We start from the raw sequence: 18308 nt of genomic DNA, 5'->3' as shown, positions 1-18308 counted from the left end.
CTGGCAGAGTTTTCTGGACTCCCCAACATTTCCCGGGGCAGAGCAACCCTGAATTGCTCTCCCACATGGGATGCTTAGCCCTGGGTTCCACTGCAGCATTCCCCATTGCTGGGAGGAAGGAGCTGAAGCCAAGATGCCCACAACATGACCACAGGGAGTGGGGCACGTATGTTGGGAGGACGAGGGCAGGTTGAGGCCAGAGGTTGAGCCTGAGGTGCAGGCAGAGGCTCGTGGGTCTRGTACTCACAGGGTGCAGGGGAGGAGGCGGCTTAGAGATGAGAGTGGCTTTGCATGCAGGTCGGTGACACTAGGAGAGGCTTGGAAAAGCCCCAGGCAGGTGTGGGTTTGGGCAGGGCTGTCCCAAGTGGGGGGGAAAGAGGAGGTGTCTGCTGTCTGSGCAACTGAGAGTCACTGGGACATGGCATGTGACCCTGGGGGTGTGTGGGAGATACAGGAACATCACCCTCCAAACCTGCTCAGGGTTTAGTTCTCACTGCCCCCTGTCCCAGCGGGACTTTCCCACCCAATGCAACTGGGAAATCCACCACCTCAGGCAGCAAAATGCTGGGGGACCTTCAGTGTGAGGGAACACACRCCTTTTGGGGGGCCCAGCAGCCTAGGGAGGAGACAGCCTAAGGAGTTTCTGGCTCCTCCATCCACCTTGCCCTTGTGATGCCTCCCCCAGGTGCTGCCCCCCCACCACCCCATCCCCGCTTTCCCTCAGAGATGCGCCGGGAGGACAGGGTGATGCTCCGCTGTTTATTTCAGCCGCCTGAAGAGTCTCATACACGTGGTGGGGTGGGGGTGCATTGGGGCGAGGAGTGGGGATGCCTGCCCTGGCCCCCCGGGCCTCTCTCCGGCTCCTCTCATCCTCTCCCCCTCTCTCCCATTCACTCACTCCTCCTCTCTCCTGTGTCCACCTGCGGGTACCCTCTCGGCTCATGAGCCTGGCCCCGTGCAGCTCCTGCTGCTGGGGGTCCTGCTGGGGGGGCGGGCACGGCCCTCCTCTGCCCCACGGGGCTGCCTCTCGGGCCGGGGGGAGCGAAGGGCCCGAGCCCCCCAGGGCTGGGGGGACACACAGGCCGGGGAGCCCCTTGCTCTGAGCCGGGCAGAGAACAGGGGGCTCAGCCCAGACCGTGCCTAGCTTGTCCCCATCCCCAGCATCGCCGCYGTGCCCCTGGAGAAGTGCCAGCTCCAGGGGCGGGCGGTGCTGGTGGAGGGACATGGGTCCCCACTCTTGTGGGATGAACCCCAAGCCTGTGCCCGGCGTGGGAAGGGGCTGCGGGGGGATCCAGAACCCGCTGCTGGGACCGTCCGGCTCTCCGTGGAGCTGGCCCAGGCCACCACCTGCTCCCCCCAGCCCCTCCCGCTGTCCTGTCCCTCCCTCCTGCCGCCCCCGCCCCGGCCCTGGCCTGATCCTGATGCTGGCGTTGCTGCTGCGAAGCTGCGAAAGCAGAGCGAGCCTTTTAAAGCCGGAGGAGAGAGCCCGGGGGGTGTGGGGGCCCAGAGGCAGCTGCATGGGGGAGACTCCTCAGGCAGTGCCGGGGGAGCGCCGAGGGGCGAGGTGGGGGCAGGAGGGGGGCATGGAGGCGGGACGGAGGCAGGGACAGAAGGTGCCAGTGGGCCGCTGCAGCAGCCTCCTCTACAGCACTTCATGCTGCTGCTGGGTCGCCTCGCTCACCACCTGTGGGAGAGAGGCACCGTGAGACGCCATTCCGTGCCACCCCAGAGCCCCGAGTCAGGGGACAGGCTCCGTGCTCGGTCCCCTGCCTCCCAACCACCCCCCAGTGCTGCCCTGTGCTCACCTCCCCATCGCGGGTTTCGATGGTTTTGATCATCACGGTTTTCTTGGTGTGCACCTCRGAGCCCCGCTGCTCTGGGCTGGTCTCTGCAGGGGGAGGACACGGGATGGGACCACAGGGACACGTGGCATGGGGACAGAGCAGTGGCACTGGAGCCACTGGGGAGCTTCAGCAGCCTTGGTTTAACCTCAGCTCAGGGTTAACACCCAAACAAATGCCCCCACAGCAGGGGCTCTGTGTGGCACCTGTGGGTCCCCAACCTGCCAGCCTGGCTACAGCTCCCCCAGAAAGGACATTTGCCCTCAAAGTGGGGAACTCAGACTTGTCCCAGGTCTCCCTCCTCATGGGGTGATGCTCACCTCGGAAATTGAGYGCAGAGGCAAAAGTCTGGTGCATGGGGATGCTGATCCTGTGGGGACACAGAGGGGAGAGCTTAGTGCCAGCCAGCCCTAGCCCTCAGGCATCTGCCCACAAACAAATGCTGACCCTGCTGTTCCCCCCAGCTGATCCTCCTTCCACTCACCGGCTCTCCTCGCCCTCCAGCAGCTTGCGGTATGTGGCGATCTCCACATCCAGGGCCATCTTGACRTTGAGCAGGTCCTGGTACTCACGCAGGTGCCGGGCCATCTCATCCTTCAGGTGCCGGATCTCCTCCTCCAGGCGGGCAATGGTGTCCTGGTACCCACCGGCCTCCCCCGCAAAGCGCTCCTCCATCTCCCGCATCTGGCGCATCAGCGAGTCGTTCTGGAGAGATGGGGATCCTCATTTGGGGGAGGCCAGAGGGGCCAGGGGTCACTGCGCTGGGAACTGCGATGCCAGGGGGTCCTGGGAGAGCCGTGGTCAGCCCTGGGCTGGGTGCAGCTGATGTGGAACCGTGATGGGCAAGATGGGCAACTGACATCCTCCCTTGCTGACAGGGGCAAGCTGGGCAACACCAGCACCCTGGTGCTCAGGCCTTCCCACAAAGCCATGCTACCCCAGTGAGAGGGCACAGAGAGCTGCAGAAGCACTAAATTGCTGCCTGGGGGTGGCACTGGTGGCTGCTGGCTGGCTCCTGTGACCATGACTGTGTCAGAATGGGACTGTTGTGCCCTGTTTATTTGCAACCGCCTTGCCAGCCTGCAACCAGACACCCTGAGCCTTGTGCCCGCCTGCCTGGAGCCTCCTAGGCTGGGTCACCTTTTACAATCTGTGCTTTGATTCCAAAACCACTTTGCAGGAGCCCAGGACGCTGCTGGGGGCAGCACCGCCCAAATGCAGGATACAAGACCTCCCACGGCAGCAACTCAGAGAGCTGGGAAGAGCCTTCCCACCCCAGAGATGTCCCTGAGCAGCCTTGGAGCGGCAGGTCCCTGCAGGGAAGCTGAGGATTTTCCCAATGCTGCCGTTAGCTCACCGTGCCCTTGAGGGCATCAATCTCGCAGGTGTAGGACTGGATCTGGTGCCGGTACTCCAGCATCTCCTGTTTCGCCTGCCTCAGAGCATCGTTGTTCTTGTTGGCTGCCTGTGTCAGGTCAGACACCTGAGGAGAGACTGTGGTCAGTGGGCATGGCCACCCAGATGGACCCAGGGCCAGCCTGGAGCCCGCTACCTCCCACACCTTGGACTTGTACCACTCCTCGGCCTCGGCGATGTTCTTGGCAGCAATGCTCTCGTACTGAGCACGGATGTCCCGCAGCGCAGCCGTCAAATCGGGCTTGGAGATGTCCATCTCCACCTGGATGTGCTGCTCCTGCAGCTGTGCCTGCAGTTCCCGGATTTCCTGCATGGACAAGGTGACATCTAGGACACCCACTCCATTTTTTCTGCCCCATGGGTGCCATTGGAAAAGGGGGTCACTTCTGACCTACCTCTTCGTGCACCTTCTTAAGGAAGGCGATCTCCTCCTGCAGGGACTCGATACGTCTTTCCAGGTCGATGCGTGCCAGTGTGGCCGCGTCCACATCCTGGGAGGAACACAGAATGAGGGAATAGCGGGCAGCTGCAGGGGGAGCACTAGGGCTGGAAGGTGCAAAGCTGTGTCCAGGACCATGCCCTGGTACAGGGGCCAGGCTGCTGGGGGCAGATGGGGATGTGAAGGAAGGTGGGGTTCCCACACCACACTAAGGGGACAGATACTCACAGCTCTGAATGCAGCGAGGTTGTTCTCAGCCTCCTCCTTCAGCTGGATCTCCTCTTGCAGCCTGTAGGTAGAGAAGGGAGGCTAGGGGGTCTGGAGCAACCTCCGTCCCTCTGTGGTGATGTCCCCCCGAGCTATCCTTAAGCCCAGCATGGCCGGGTGGGAAGTAAACAGATTGTCCTGTGTTCCCGGCAGGCAGCGGAGGACTGGCAGGGGGCCAGGGGCTCTTCCTCCCATTCCCTATTATAGTCAACGCCGGAGAGATCACAAAGACATGAGGTCAGCTCAGTGCCACGAGCAATGCCCCAGCCCTTATAGGGGAGAGTGACCARCAGCTGGGGGCACAGAGTGCAGGATCTGGCACAGGTGGTCCAAGAGATGACCACCAACTGAGCTATCCCAGGGACAGCAGGCAGACAGAGAGGTCTCAGCAATGCTGTGGGGTGGGGTGGGGTGTGAAGTGGGGACTGCTGCAAGGGAGGCTCAGGTCAGGGCTGGAGGTCCAGGCTTGTGCCAGGGAAGGGGACATTACCGCAGGCCACATGTCAGTGGAAAGGCAGCAGGGAGGAGATGGAGGTGCCCAGGTGGTGCTGGCACACAGGGTGGCAGAAACCCAACACCCGTTTGTTCCGGGCCCTGCTCYTCCCCTGTCCCTGGGAGCTCCTTCATGCCACCACCCCCAGCTCCCCAGCATCAGGGAGGGCCCCAGCGCTGGCTGGCTGTGGTGGTGGCTGGGGTCACACAAGGAAGCAGAGGGCTGTTATCCCCAGGGAATGATGTCTCCAGGGCATGGGATCCAGGAGGGAAGGTGCAGACCAGCATCAGAACATACAGCTTCCCTTGAGTATCTGCCCCTACTGCCAGGTTCCCCATGCTGGTCAGTCCCTGGAGGTTCCCCCAGCCTGGCCACGTTGTGGATAATTTCCACTCTCTTCCCCAGCACCAGCCAGGTCAGCAGCATCCCTGGGGTCTCCCACTGCTCACAGCGCACCATCTACACTCACAGCAGGCCTGGAGCATCCCTGCCCTGCGGAAATGCAGCCACTTCCTCCCCTCCCCTCTTCACATCCAGAGTTGATGGAGCACCCCCGGRGTTATCTGTCCCCTTGCTTCTGCCTGCCTGACTGCATCTGTCCATCTATCCCACAGAGCTCAGCTCAACCACGGGCCCCGGTGTGAGCAGATATGGGGACCCCGGGGTGAGGTGCACTTCCATCTCCCAGCTCTGTGGTGCTACAGCCTGGCCTCAGCCCCACTGCAAGGGAGGRCATAGGGGACACCCCTGCCACGGGAGCCACTCTACCCTCTGGGTGCTGCCTGGGCAACCAGAAAATGGTCAAGGGGGACAGAATGCTGGGGACATGATGGGCTCTGAGCATGAGGCACTAGGATAGCAGTAAGCACCTGAGGGGCTACCAGGGCGAGCTCTGCCACCACCCATCCCTGGGGATGGAGATGCAATGCACGTATGGATGCCCAAAGGGACTCTCCARGACCCCCCCACCCCACTCACTTCTGCTTGAGCTTCTGCAGGTCATCGAGCAGGTTGTCACGCTCAACCTCCACGCGAGCCCGCTGGTTGGTGAGTATTTCCACCTGGCGCCGGAGCTCCCGCAGCTCCTCCTCATACATCTCAGCCACGCGGGTGGGCTCTTTGCCCCGCAGGCGGTTCACCTCGGCCACCATGAGGGCATTCTGCTGCTCCAGGAAGCGCACCTTTTCGATGTAGTTGGCGAAACGGTCATTGAGCTCCTGCAGCTCTACCTTCTCGTTGGTGCGGGTCTGGAGGAACTCCTGGTTCATGGCATCGGCCAGGCTGAAGTCCAGCAGCTCTCCGGAACCCTGGTAGGCACTTTGGTAAGAGCGCAGGGGCGTCACGCGGGTGGTGCGGAAGGTGGACAGGCTGGGGACGGCGGAGGTGCGGGACACCTGGTAGACGCGGGAGGTGACGGAGCTGCCGCTGCTGCCCTTGCTCCCGAAGGAGGCCCGGGGGAAGACCGGGGAGCCGCCGAAGGTGCGGCGGTAGGAAGAGACCCGCTGGCTGGAGGAGTAGGACTGGCTCATGGTGGCGGCGTGGAGCGGCGAGGCCGGAGCAGGGAGCAGGCGGAGGGCTGGCGAGCGGCCGGCACAGCTCGGAGAGGCGTCGGGACGGGACAGCGCGCCGCTATTTGTATCCTGCTGACATCACCCGCCCCTCCTGCTGCCGGGCAGCTGCGGGATGCTGCTGCGGGGGAGATGGCCGGCAGCCCCCGCCCACTGCCCCTCACCTTCCCGCACTCCCCGCCAGACAAGGACCCCTGACACCCCCGGTGTCCCCTGGTGAGGCCTTGGCACCGGTCCCCGCTGCTCTGCTCCATCCCTGCGGGTTCGAGGAGAAGCAGTGGGGCAGGCTGGTGGTGAGCCCCCTGTCAGGGCACAGTGCCACCCACAGGGGGCCCGGACAGCCAGCCTAGGCTCATGCCATGGAGGGAAAAAAGGGAACTCAGACCTTCACAACATCACTTGACCCCCTTGAACCAAACCCCGTGCCTGGTAGCCGTGACCCCCAAATCGGTCTTGAGCACCCCAAACGGCCCCTGATGATGCCCTGACCCATCTCCTGGCAAGAGCACCAGTCTCCAGCTGGGCCAAACTCCAGCCCCCACCATCCAGAAAGTGAGCAAGGAAGGACCCTGGAGAGGGATTGGTGTGGGGGGGCCCCCTGTCCTGAGTGTGCTTGTACTGTACACCCAAACTCTCTGACATGGGGGGATGAGCCCTGACCAGGGTCTGGGTGCTTTTGGAGCGCTGCTGAGTGACCCCGAGCAGGTGCCGGGTCTGAGCCCCAGTGACAGTGACGTCAGCCCCTGTCCTCGCTCCGGCACATTCCCAAAGCAGCAGGCACTCAACCAAAATAGCCTTCCCAGCTCATACTCGTGGGGTGTGGGACATACATACGTGATATTTATAGTGGGGGAGGCACTCTGTTAACCCTTCTTGCTCCAGGCATGTGGAGAGCACAGCTGGATGGCGACCCTGCCTGGAGTAGCCCCAGCCCCTCTCTGGTCTCCGTCACCCAAAGAGCAGAATAAAGTCCCCAGGTTATTCCGAAACACTGCAGGCTCTGCCCGGTCTCTTCAATCTCCCCCTTGCCCAGGAAGTACATTGGGGATCAGAAAGCCCAGTCCAGCTCCCCAAAACCTCCTAGAACGGGGGATTTCCAAATCCTTCTGAAAGCCCCCACTACAGTTTCCTGGACAGGGAGTTGGCCTGGTCAGGGACCCCCAGGGCCACATAYAAACCCATGCCAGCTAAAAAGGACATCCTGAGGGAGGGCAGCTGTGCTGGGGGAACCCCTCATGAGGGTGCCCTCCTCCCCAGGCTACCCAGCACACCTGGTGACCCCCGACTCTRTCCAAGCTGGGCTGTTTTGGCTGACGTCAGCTGGCTCAGCCCCAGCGCCTCTGTCCCTGAAGGCCCTGGTGGAGGGGACCGCGGTGCCACCGGGCACAGGGTGACTCAGCAGCAGGAGCAGCACTCAGCCCTACCTGGCCCTGCACCTCCCAGCCTTCTGTGGTGGCTGTAACGCAGATGCCGAGCAATGGCATGGTTCACCCATGGCAGCATCAGGACAGCAAAGGCTTGGGCTTGGTCATGGAAGCATTCTCAACTGCTCAGGTTCAGGGAGGAACTCCTGCCTGCTCCCTGCCTGCTCCTTGTCACYTGGGGAGCCAGCTAAAGTCTGGGTCCCACAGACACACAGAGATGGGCAGACACACAATGCCCTGCATCCCTTCTGCCCCTCTAAGTCCCCCATCCCTGGAGCCTCTCCCAGCCACCCAGTTACAGAGTGATGTGGCGTCTTCCCAGAGGGTGCAAGCTGCCTGGAGGAGCCTGCCTTTAAAAGGGAAGGTATTTCCAGATGGGGTTGTTTCATCCCAGCACAGGGGGAGGATGGAAGAAAGGGGGGCTTGTAGGGAGAGTAGATGGAAAAACAGACAGCATCCTTCCTCCTTCTGGCCCCGTTCCGAGTATGCCCTGCACATCCCTGAGCGCCGCACGTGTGCCCGCCTGTGCCGCAAGTGCCAGCCCTTAGCTGGTGTGCAGAGGGGCAGATGGGGGCCCCRTGAGGGGGACTCTAGGGGTCAGGGACAGCATACCACCAGGAACAGAGTACAGCCATCCCTTCCCATGATCCCACCCCACTGCTGTGCCAGCTGGGCTTGTGGGGAGGAWGGACTCCTCAGGAATGCTGTGTCCAGAAGTGCCTGTGTTTCAGGTAGGTCAATCCCAAGACTGAGTAGCCCTTGTTCCCATCCTCATCCCACAGAGCAGGGGGGTGCAGGATTGGCGTGCTCCGGGGAGGGGAAATGCACTCTTGGGCACTGCTGTTTGCGGGGGAAGCAGCTCACRGGGGTTAACCAGGAGCATCCTCCTGACCCTGCTCTAGGGCAGACAGTTTGAAGTGGCCTTTCCTCAGCTGTCATGACAGCCTTCCGGGACAGCTCTGGGCAGACATGGGCCCCATGTTTTGCAGAGGGTGGACAAGCTTCTTAGGAAATCCCCTCCTGCTTGCAGGACCTAGCRTGACAGGAAGGAGGGATGAAGTGCAGGAACAGGAGACCCTGGGTGAGTCTGATCCCAGGGACAAGATGCAAAACACTCTGTGCCAGCTAAAGACCCAGAGGCTGCTGAAASTGAGGGGGCTGCAGAGGCACAGAGCTTCCTCTCCTGTGCAGCCCCATTCAGCCTCCTCACAGCTCCATCCCAGGCCAGGCTGACCCAGACCAGCGGAGCCTGGGAAGTGGCTCCTGAACCCCCGCTCTGGCCTGGTCCCAGCTTCCATCGAACCTTGGATGAGACTGCTGCCGGGAAGGCACTTGGAGCTGGAATGTCAAACAACTCCCTCTGGTCATGACATCCCTGTGAGCAAAGCCAGCTGCATCCTGCAGCTGCCCCTCCTTCCTGGCCCTCCCTCCCTGCTGCTCCCCCAGGATTTAAACCCAGCACAGCCTCCTTGTGCTGTGGGCATCTTGGGGCTTGAAGCTAGGCAGGATGCAGGGACAGGGTGCTGGGCCCTCCATGTCCCTATACCCTGCCACCAGGACCCCAGTGCCCCYTTATGCCTGGCCTTAGCTCAGGGGTGAGTGTAGGGATGGGAATGAAGCAGAGAGGGTGTCTGTCCCCCTCCCTCCTGCCCCTGGCTGTCTTCCTTCACCCCGCTCCTTTTACAGCCATGAGCCTCCCAGGCGTCTTTACCCTAAGAGGGAAGGACTTCGTGGCCCATTCCCCAGCGCTGACGGATCCAGGGCGCGTGCTATTGTCTAAATAGGAGGCGGCTCTTCTTCCCTGCCTGGACCAAGGCCCAGCCTGGCCTTGGGGTCCCAGGAGCTGGTGTGTGTCATAAAGTCTGCAGGCCCCCCACACCCACTATTCATCCCAGCTGCCCCCATGCCTTCACCCRCTCCAGAGCTCAGGACCAGGGCATGCACAGACTGTCTCTCTGCTCCTGGTCCCCACCCCCATGTCCTCTGGTGATGGGGATGCTGAGGATGTTGTCCTCTCTGTGAGTGGCACAAGAATGCTGGGGGTACCTGGATGCCCCATGGCAAATGCGGATACTGGAGGTATCCAGATGCAGCCTGCATAGCTGCTGGGAGGTGTTTGCTTGCCTCCCTTGGTGTTTGTATGCCCTCTGTGTGAGTTGTTGCCTCCGTGTTTCATGAGGATTCTGGAGGGGAGCTGTTGCCCCCAGGTTCATGTAGATGATGGGGGACACCAGCTACCCTTATGTACATGCAAGATGCTTGAAGCATAGTCCTGCYCCCATCGCTCACCTGCAGCTGGCCCTGTGATCCATGGGAATACTGGGGATGTTCCCCCATCCCCGCTGCCTAGGGGCATGCTGAAGGGTGTCCACCTGCCCTCATGGGGACATTCACCTGCCCCAGTGGTGTGGAGATACCAAGGATGCCCAACAGCCATTACGATCCATGTGGACACGGCGATGACTGAGCAGCTGCGTGGTCCATGAGGATGCTGCAGGCCTCGATAGCATCACCCATGCCAGTGAGATGAGGTAGCGTTACCCGCTGCATGGCTGATGGCTCACGTAAGGCATGGTGGCCATTCGCTCAGCCTCCAGCAATTCCTGGGCAGTGATTTCACTTTCCCATGCTCAGACACGTGGGCCGGGATGCGGGGGACCGCCTCGATGGATGCCATCCCTTTGCTCATTCTGGCAGGCCTGGCAAGGGGGGGTCCAGGCAGCCTGGCAGGCAGTGGGAGAAGGGGGTGGCACTTCCTGGAGCTCTGCTGTGTTTACAGTCTCTGTCCTGGGCCATCTTTCCATTAACCCTTTCCAGCAAGGAGGGCTAGGCACTACCTCCCTATCCTCAGAACCTACTGCCACCAAGGAACACCTCCTGGAGCAAAGCCTGCCCAGAACCCCATCTGGGCTGCCAGGGCACATGGGAAGGCCCACAGTGCCCTGTCTCTACAAGTCGTGMCTCTGCCAGGCACCCCTGGGCACACAAGCCCAGCAGCACGGTGCATACAGAGAGGAGGAGCTGGTGCCATTTTGGAAGGGCTGCCTGTGGCTCCCTGCTGCACTAGTTGGTCCGTGGGGCAGCACGGGATGGGGACAGAAGCAGTGTCTTCCCAGGAGCACACTGATGGGGTAGGGGGCAGCCATAGCAGGTGCTGTGCAGCTCTTGGCACCCAGCCAGGGGTGAGTCAGAGCCCACCCGGATATAGCCATTGGGAGCTTTTTCTGGAAGCCCTGCTGTGCTGGGAATAGCTGTGGCATGCCAAGGGACTGCCCTTTGCTCACACCGGCACGGCTAGACAACGGCCACACCCGGCCCTGCCACTCACTCCTGCTCTGACMCCCCCAAACCCTGGCCCTACCTGCTGCTGCACACACACCCCCCAGGAACCATCCACCCTGAGCACCCACAGRTACCCATCCCATGCTCTGGGCATCCACCAGCTGGGGAGCCATGGGCTCCAAATGTCCCCAGGTGTCCCTCAGGCACAGCCTGGGAAGCACCCAAGAGCACCTGACCCTGAGCTGGTTCAGGCAGCAGACAGGGGGTGATGCTGGCAGGAGGAGCGAGGGGATGCACGTCCCTTTGACACACTTACGCTAGCTCTAGGCTGAAGTGCCTCCCAGCCTGGTCCCAGCCAGGCAGGGCATGGCCCTGTGTTTTGCTGTGGTTGACATGGAGACCCTCCAGCTGTCTGTTTGTGGGGTGCCAGGCAGTGTGAGTGCTTGTTCCCATTTGGTGGTGGGGAGAGGCAGGTGCTGCGAGCTGGGAGAATAAATCCAGAGCTGTCAGGAGCTCTCAGCACGACAGGTCACAGGGTCAGAGGTAACAGGACCACCAGTTTCCAGTCCTCAGAACACAGACAGTGTCTCCAACTAACAGTGTGCCCACACGGGTGACTCAGGAGCTGGRAATCCAGCTGGCACCCAACACCTGGGCCCCATGCAGCACTCACAGGCTGCCACGTCCATCTCCTAAGGCCACACATTGCGAAGAAGAAAGGATCTGCTGGAAAATGATTCATGAGTACTGATTGAAACCCAAAACCTCACTGCTGCATCCAGCCTATGCAGGGACCCCAGCCAAGGGCAGGAGACACCCTAATCCATGCGAGGCCCAGGGGTCCTATCCCTTGGGAGTGCCCCTGGGGCTGACAGGCAGCTGGGGTGCCACTCTGCCACTGTGCCAGTTGTTAAAACCGAATGGATTGCCACCACTCAGAGACATTTGTCTCCAACATGGCACCAAGGGTTTGTGCCTTGTTTCCTGTGAGGGCCAAGCAGTGCCAAGGCAGGGGAGAAACAATGATGGGGGGCTGCAGCTTGACTGTGACCCACTCCAAYGATAACCAGCCTTTGGGAAGCGAGTGTGTTCCCCCATGCACCAGCGCCTCACTGCAAACAGGTCAAGCCCCGTTTTGGGACRCCCCCTACTCCCCAGGTTAGCCCCAGAAATGGGGCACAACAGGGCAGGATGGGTGAGCATCCTTGCGGAACCTGTCACTGCCCCTTATTTCCCACCCCAGCCCTTCCTGGCTGTGTCCCGCGTCCAGCCCACCCTTAACTCAGCTCTGCCCCAGCTTCGTCAGACACTGCGTTTGCCTGGTCTGGACCAGGGTGCGGGATGAGGGGTGCACGGTGTGGACTGCATGCTGTGAGGCGCAGGGTGAGGGTGCGATGTGCATGGTGGAGGGTATAGGGTGCAAGGTGCAGGGTGTGGCACGTGGAGTCGCAGGTCGTGGGGTGCAAGGCTGCACGTTGTGGATTGCAGGGTGTGGATTGCATGGTGCAGGGTGCATGGTGCAGGGTGCAGGGTGCGGATTGTGGGGTGTGGATTGCGGGGTGTGGATTGCGGGGTGTGGATTGCACGGTGCAGGGTGCATGGTGCAGGGTGCATGGTGCAGGGTGCAGGGTGCGCACTGAGGGGTGTGGATTGTGGGGTGTAGGGTTGGGTGCAGAACGCAGGGTGCGGAGTTCGGGGTTCAGGGTGCGGAGTTCGGGGCTCAGGGTTCAGGGTGCGGGGCACGCATTCCTCCAGGCCAGCAGGAGGCGCCGGGCGGGCTGGCGCGGGGCGGCGGCGGCCATGCAGGTACCGTGCGGGCGGCGGGCGCGGGACGGGGTCGGGTGGGTGCTGCCCGGGCAGGGGTTCCGCGGTCCCGCGGGGGTCCCGGCCCGGGCTGGGGTTTTGCCGGCGCTGTGCGGTGACGGCGRTGCCCGCAGGCGGCGGCGCAGGGCTCGAAGGCGGCGGCGCAGGCGGCAGCGCAGGAACTGGTGAAGTTCGTGAACCGCAGTCCCTCGCCGTACCACGGTGAGGATCCGCCCGGACCCCTCCCGGTCCCTCTTCCCCTTCCACGCGGGCGGCTCTGACGGCTCTTCCCCCCGCAGTGGTGGCCGAGTGCCGCAGCCGGCTACTGCAGGCCGGCTTCCAGGAGCTGAAGGAGACGGAGCACTGGGACGTGCGSCCGGCGCAGAAGGTGGGCCCGGCCGGGACGGGGCAGCGGGGATCGGGGGGTGGAAGGGGTCCCTCACCCCTCACCTCTACCCCTCTGYCCCCAGTACTTCATCACCAGGAACTACTCCACCCTCATCGCCTTCGCTGTCGGCGGCCAGTTCCAGCCCGGAAATGGGTTCAGTCTGCTGGGGGCCCACACCGACAGTCCCTGCCTCAGGGTAGGGTAACCCGGCTGGGTGCTACGTCCTTCTCTGGGGTGCTCCAGTTTCACGCCACAAAATCTACCCTGCCTACCCCTGTGCCTGCGGCACTATTGTTGGCTCCCTGCACCTCCCAGATCTGCCCCCCAGAGCAGCCCTTGCTGACCCCCTGCATTGCTCTGCCTGCTGCTGTCTGCTCTCTGTGCCCTGTCTTGCAAAACCCCTCACAGCATCCTGTGCTGGCAGCATCAGCGATGAGGCTCTGGGCATGTGCTGCCCAGTTCCCACCAGCTGCCCTGGTGCTTCATGGTGCCAGCAGTGACACCTCTGCTGTTGCCCAGGTGAAGCGTCGCTCTAAGCGGGGACAGGTGGGCATAGTGCAAGTCGGTGTGGAGACTTATGGAGGGGGCATCTGGAACACCTGGTTTGACCGTGACCTCACCGTGGCCGGGAGGGTGATCATAAAGGTGAGTGACTTAGGACATGCATGGTCGGCTATCTGTGTGTCTCTGGATCCCTGACTCCCACACAGAGTGGGACCTGCTACAACCTCTCAGCCCTGCAGGCCTGGCCCTGGAAGTTCTCCTTGTGTTTCAGGATGAAGCCACAGGGCGTCTGGAGCAGCGCCTGGTACGTGTGGAGCGGCCCATCCTCCGYATTCCTCACCTAGCCATCCATCTGCAGCGCAGCATCAATGAGAATTTTGGGCCCAACACCGAACACCACCTGTAAGACCTGGCTCAGCCCCTACCCCTGGTCTGCCCTTGGGAGGGCTGGGAGCCAGCTAGAGCAGAGCCAAGCTTTGGCTCTCCCTTTGGCAGATGCTCATTGCAGTGGGGAGGTTTGCAATGGCTTTTAGCCCCACAGAGTCCTTCCAAGAGATGCTTCCAAGTAGAGGATTTGGGAAAGGACACTGGCRTGTCCTGAGATTGAACAATACATTTGTCCTTGAAATGTGCATTCTTGTTCCATTCAGTATAGCAATCACTCCCTGGAGGAGCAAGGCAAACACCCCAGGAGGGGTTGACTGTGTGTGACCCAAGCAGGTGAGGTGAGCAAAGCTCTGGGAGCTAATGTTCCTGATCCCCACAGGGTTCCCATTCTGGCCACTGCTGTGCAGGAGGAGCTGGAAAAGGAGGTGCTTATGGAGTCCACACCTTGCAGTGCTGCAGCCCAGGTAAGCTGTATGCCAAGAATCAGCAGAGACACTTGCAAGGACCTTGGACTTGTCACGTTTGATTTTCAGTCCTCAGGAACCTGTCACCGGCTTCCCCTTCTCCCTGTGGACTGCTGGTAACCTTCCAGTCTGCCTTACAGCTGTGTACACAGCACATCTACTCAGCCATCTCTCTCTTCTCACCCTTGTCTGCAGCCAGTGTAGAAGGGGTGCATCTCCCTGAGGAGGCAGGGCAGGGAGCGGGGCAAGCACAGGGGCAGAAAGCTGTCCTAGGGGAGGTGGGGGCTTGAACATTGGGCATGTTAGTAGGAGAGAGGACTCTGCCAACACAAGTGGGGTCAGGGACAGCTTTGCAAGGCAGTTTCTCCACCCACTGCCTGTCCTGCCCAGAGCTCTGCTCTCTTCCCAGGCAGAGCGGCACAGCCCTGTCCTGCTTTCCCTGATCTGCCCCCAGCTGGGGATTAAACCGGAGCAGATTGTGGAGCTGGAACTATGCCTGGCAGATACACAGCCAGCGGTGAGTAAGGGCAGTAGCCTCCCTCTGTCTGCACACAGCCTACAGGCTGGCAATACATCGGTGTTACCTGGCACGCATTCTCTGCCTGGCAAATGTCAGGACTGGGAGCTGAAKGGAACAAGAGGAAGCTGCTCCTGAGGGGCAGAGATAAGGAATGGGGACCCAGTGGCAGGTACTTTTTGAGGACCCAGAGCCTATGCCCTCCTCCTCTTGGCTCTCTGCAGACGCTGGGTGGTGCCTTCGATGAGTTCATCTTCTCCCCACGTCTGGACAACCTGCACAGCTGCTACTGCGCCTTGCAGGTGAGAGGGAAAGGACCTGTAAGCTGCAGTGTGGCCCCCACACACCCCAGCTCAGCTTTGGGTTGGCCCAAGGCTTTGCAGGGAGTTGTGTTCCTGTGGGATGGGTYTTGGATTGTTGGAGGACCTGGGGTGGAAGGGAACCTGCCCCCTTTGCTGGGTGTGTGGGGTTCCCAGCAGCTTCCAGGGGTGGCTTCTKCTGTTGGTGGGCACAGCTCCCTTTCTCTATGCTTTGGACTCTCCTGGGGAATTTCCCAATGGCTCAGTCCTGAGATTCCCAGGATGGGGTGACACTCAGGCTGGTGTCCATTCCTCCCTACCCCACAGGCCTTGATTGACTCRTGTGCAACACCCTCGTCCCTCTCCCAGGAGCCTAACGTGCGTCTCATTGCGCTCTACGACAACGAGGAGGTGAGTGAGTGGCACAGCCATGGGGTGGCTGTCACTGGAAGAGGTTCCACGTTCTTTGCTCTCCCCCAGCCATGCTTAGCATGAGAGATCCCACACTGCAGTGGAGGAAGAAGGGGTTTGCATATAGCCACATGGAGCATGGCCCAGGCGGGGTGGGAAGCATTGTTGTGGTAGGAAGCTGCTTTGCTGGCTTTGGGGAGCCCCCTGTCACTCATCTGGTCCCTGTGGTGCTGGGGGGTCTAGCTGATGGTTGTCCTTGGCAGGTAGGGTCAGAGAGTGCACAGGGCGCGGARTCCTTGCTGACAGAGCTGGTGCTGCGCCGGATCTCAGCATCACCACACAACCTGACAGCCTTTGAGGAGGCAGTGGCCAAGTCCTACATGATCAGTGCTGATATGGCCCACGCTGTGCACCCCAATTACGTGTGAGTAGTCTGAGCAGTGCCACAGGCGAAGGCAGCCTGCCCTGCTGCCTGTGGGGATGTATCCCCATCACTCCCCAGCTAGTACAGACAGGACAGTCCTTGTTGAAGCAGGGAGGGAAGGTATAATGTGAAACCTTTGCTTCTCTTTGGCAGGGACAAGCATGAGGAGAACCATCGTCCAGYTTTCCACAAGGTGAGAGCTGCCCTCTGGTTTGAACGATTGCTGTCTGTCCTGCAGCACGCTGGATTGCCCAGCTGCTCCCAACTCATGAACAGTCAAATGGTTTATCCTGCAATGGGATTTGACCATGCCACATGTCTGATGTTAATCACTCAGGATCCTAGTCTTGTCCCTCGAGTCCTTCCCTGCTCTCAGCTGCGGCTCTCCCTGTGGGAAGGTTGTCCCCATCCCCATGGCTCACCCAGGGAGGGGAGAATGGTCTGGTGTGTTGGGATGATGCAGCATTGCCTCGGCATAGATGTTTCCAGGGCCACTGACTATCTCTGGGTCCCATTATGGGCCTACAGTGCCTTCCCTTGTGCAGGGCCCTGTCATCAAAGTGAACAGCAACCAGCGCTACGCCTCCACAGCTGTCACTGAAGCCGTAATCCGGGACATCGCCGCCCGCGTGGGTGTGCCTCTGCAGGTGAGCAGGGCTGGGGGAGCCCTCCTTGAACATTATGAGTTTGGGCCGCAGTCCTGCTAGTGGATTCATCGGAGGGGGCCTGTGTCAGAGCTCCCTGCCTGTTACCATGTCTGACCCCACTGGAGTCTGTGCACTGCCAGTTGCTCTGGGGCTCCAGCTCCAAGGCTGCCTCAAGGAGCAGGGTGGTCAGCAGGATGGGAGCCTGGCCTGAGTGTGTCCTGTCTCTGGCTTGGATCGGTGCCGCTTCCATGTCCCAGGTTTCCTYCCTTCAGGGTTGAACGCCCACATGGGAGGCCCTGGGGCAGCATGTGGAGCTGCTGAGGTTTTGCCCCCATGCAGGAGTTCATGGTGCGCAACGACACACCCTGTGGCACCACCATCGGCCCCATTCTGGCCTCCCGCCTGGGGCTGCGTGTGCTGGACATTGGCTGCCCGCAGCTGGCCATGCATTCCATCCGGGAGATGTGCTGCACCTCGGGGGTGCTCCAGAGCATCACCCTCTTCAAGGTGAGCCTTGTGGCCTCATCATGTGCTGAAGCCCTCTCCCTGCTGCCCTATATCTCCCACATCCCCATGTCCCCATGCAGTTCCTGTGTTGGGGCTCAGCCCAGCCATCCCAAGGAGCTCCACAACCCTCTAAAGCAGCTGCTTCCGGAGGTGCCCCATCTCATCCCAACCCTCCCTAGTGACTGCCATCCCTAAATAGTTCCTATGGCAACCAGTACTAGCCTTGAGTCAGTGATGGGTTACTATGGCGACGCRGTCCTGCTCTCTCTGAGTAGCTGCGTACTATGACGCTGTGACAGGGAACTGCTGCCTGCCCCCACTGCCTGTCCCCCCACCCTGCACCGCCTTGCTCAGCCCACCCTGACAGCCTTTCTTCTTCCAGGGCTTCTTCGAGCTCCTGCCGAAGGTCAGCAGCAGCCTGGTGGTCGATTGAGCATGGCGGGGAGGAAGTAGCAGTGGGTTCAGTCCTGGGGCCATTAAAGCATTTCTATCTGACTGGCGAGTGGTTTGTGACTCTGGCTGGGGTTGACGTACATGGCTCCCTTGGGGATTCCCATGGCTCCCACCTGTGCTCTCTCCTGGAACCGTGAGCAAAACCTATTCACCCATCCACAGTTCCTTTTTGAGGGGTACTGGGCGTCTCAGCTGGAGGCAGAACACGGCTTGGCTCCTGCCCGCGGAGAGCTGGCAGGAGGATGTCCCCTGTCTCCTGCAGCGCTGGGGCAGCCCTTTTTCCCAGCAATAAGCCTGCCAGGGATCTGCCGGTGCCAAGCCTGCAGCTGCCCGCTGGGGCCGGAGCGCGGGGTCCCTGCCGGKCCGAGGGGTGCCCTGTCCCCGGGCCGGTGCTCGGGCGGTGCCGCCGGGCGGGGTACGAGGGTGCGGCTCCGCGCTCGCCGCTCATTGGGCTGCGCTCAGGGGCGTGYCCCAGGCGGGAGCCAGTGCGGGCCCAGGGCAGGGCAGTGGCGGGCGCTGATTGGCGGGGCCGCTGCTGGCGCGTGGCACACCTCCGGGGGGGCGTGGCTCGCCCCCGGGGAGGCTGTGATTGGCGCGACGCTCGGCCGCCTCTCCCCGGAGCGCAGCGTGATTGGCCCCGCTGGACAGCGGGGGGCGTGAGCGTGGCGCTGGGGGCAGCCGCGCGGGTCTCTGATTGGCTCTGGCGCGGAGGGGCGTGGCGCAGCGGCCGCGCGCAGCGTTCCATTGGCGGGGCGGCGGCCGCTGCGCCACGCC

The 18308-nt window shown here is 61.6% G+C and overlaps 2 protein-coding genes across 3 annotated transcripts; one reads left to right on the top strand and one right to left on the bottom strand.

The window, feature by feature from the left end:
• Positions 1-1620: 1620 nt before the first annotated feature.
• On the bottom strand, positions 1621-6053 carry DES (desmin). The gene is made up of 9 exons (XM_057367609.1): positions 5435-6053; positions 3925-3985; positions 3653-3748; positions 3403-3564; positions 3199-3324; positions 2326-2546; positions 2162-2211; positions 1806-1888; positions 1621-1684 (listed from the first exon to the last, which is right to left on the bottom strand). The coding sequence occupies exons 1-9, from the start codon at positions 5983-5985 to the stop codon at positions 1643-1645; spliced, it is 1392 nt and encodes a 463-aa protein (XP_057223592.1). The 5' UTR covers positions 5986-6053; the 3' UTR covers positions 1621-1642.
• A 6446-nt stretch (positions 6054-12499) lies between these two features.
• DNPEP (aspartyl aminopeptidase) lies at positions 12500-17574 on the top strand. Of its 2 annotated transcripts, XM_057367607.1 has the most exons (15): positions 12500-12536; positions 12668-12755; positions 12833-12921; positions 13004-13117; positions 13441-13566; positions 13697-13827; positions 14192-14276; positions 14686-14793; positions 15018-15095; positions 15420-15503; positions 15767-15927; positions 16081-16120; positions 16473-16574; positions 16914-17081; positions 17464-17574. In XM_057367607.1, the coding sequence occupies exons 1-15, from the start codon at positions 12531-12533 to the stop codon at positions 17512-17514; spliced, it is 1431 nt and encodes a 476-aa protein (XP_057223590.1). In that variant the 5' UTR covers positions 12500-12530; the 3' UTR covers positions 17515-17574. The 2 variants fall into 2 exon arrangements, with proteins under 2 accessions (XP_057223590.1, XP_057223589.1); XM_057367606.1 differs by lacking the exon at positions 17464-17574 and having other exon boundaries at positions 16081-16574; positions 16914-16974.
• The last annotated feature ends 734 nt before the right edge of the window (positions 17575-18308 follow it).

The sequence above is a fragment of the Malurus melanocephalus genome, unplaced genomic scaffold (assembly GCF_030028575.1).
Source record: "Malurus melanocephalus ecotype Western Australia unplaced genomic scaffold, MMel_1.1 scaffold_81, whole genome shotgun sequence".
NCBI classification, from domain to species: domain Eukaryota; kingdom Metazoa; phylum Chordata; class Aves; order Passeriformes; family Maluridae; genus Malurus; species Malurus melanocephalus.
This window is presented reverse-complemented; position numbering and strand designations above follow the sequence as displayed.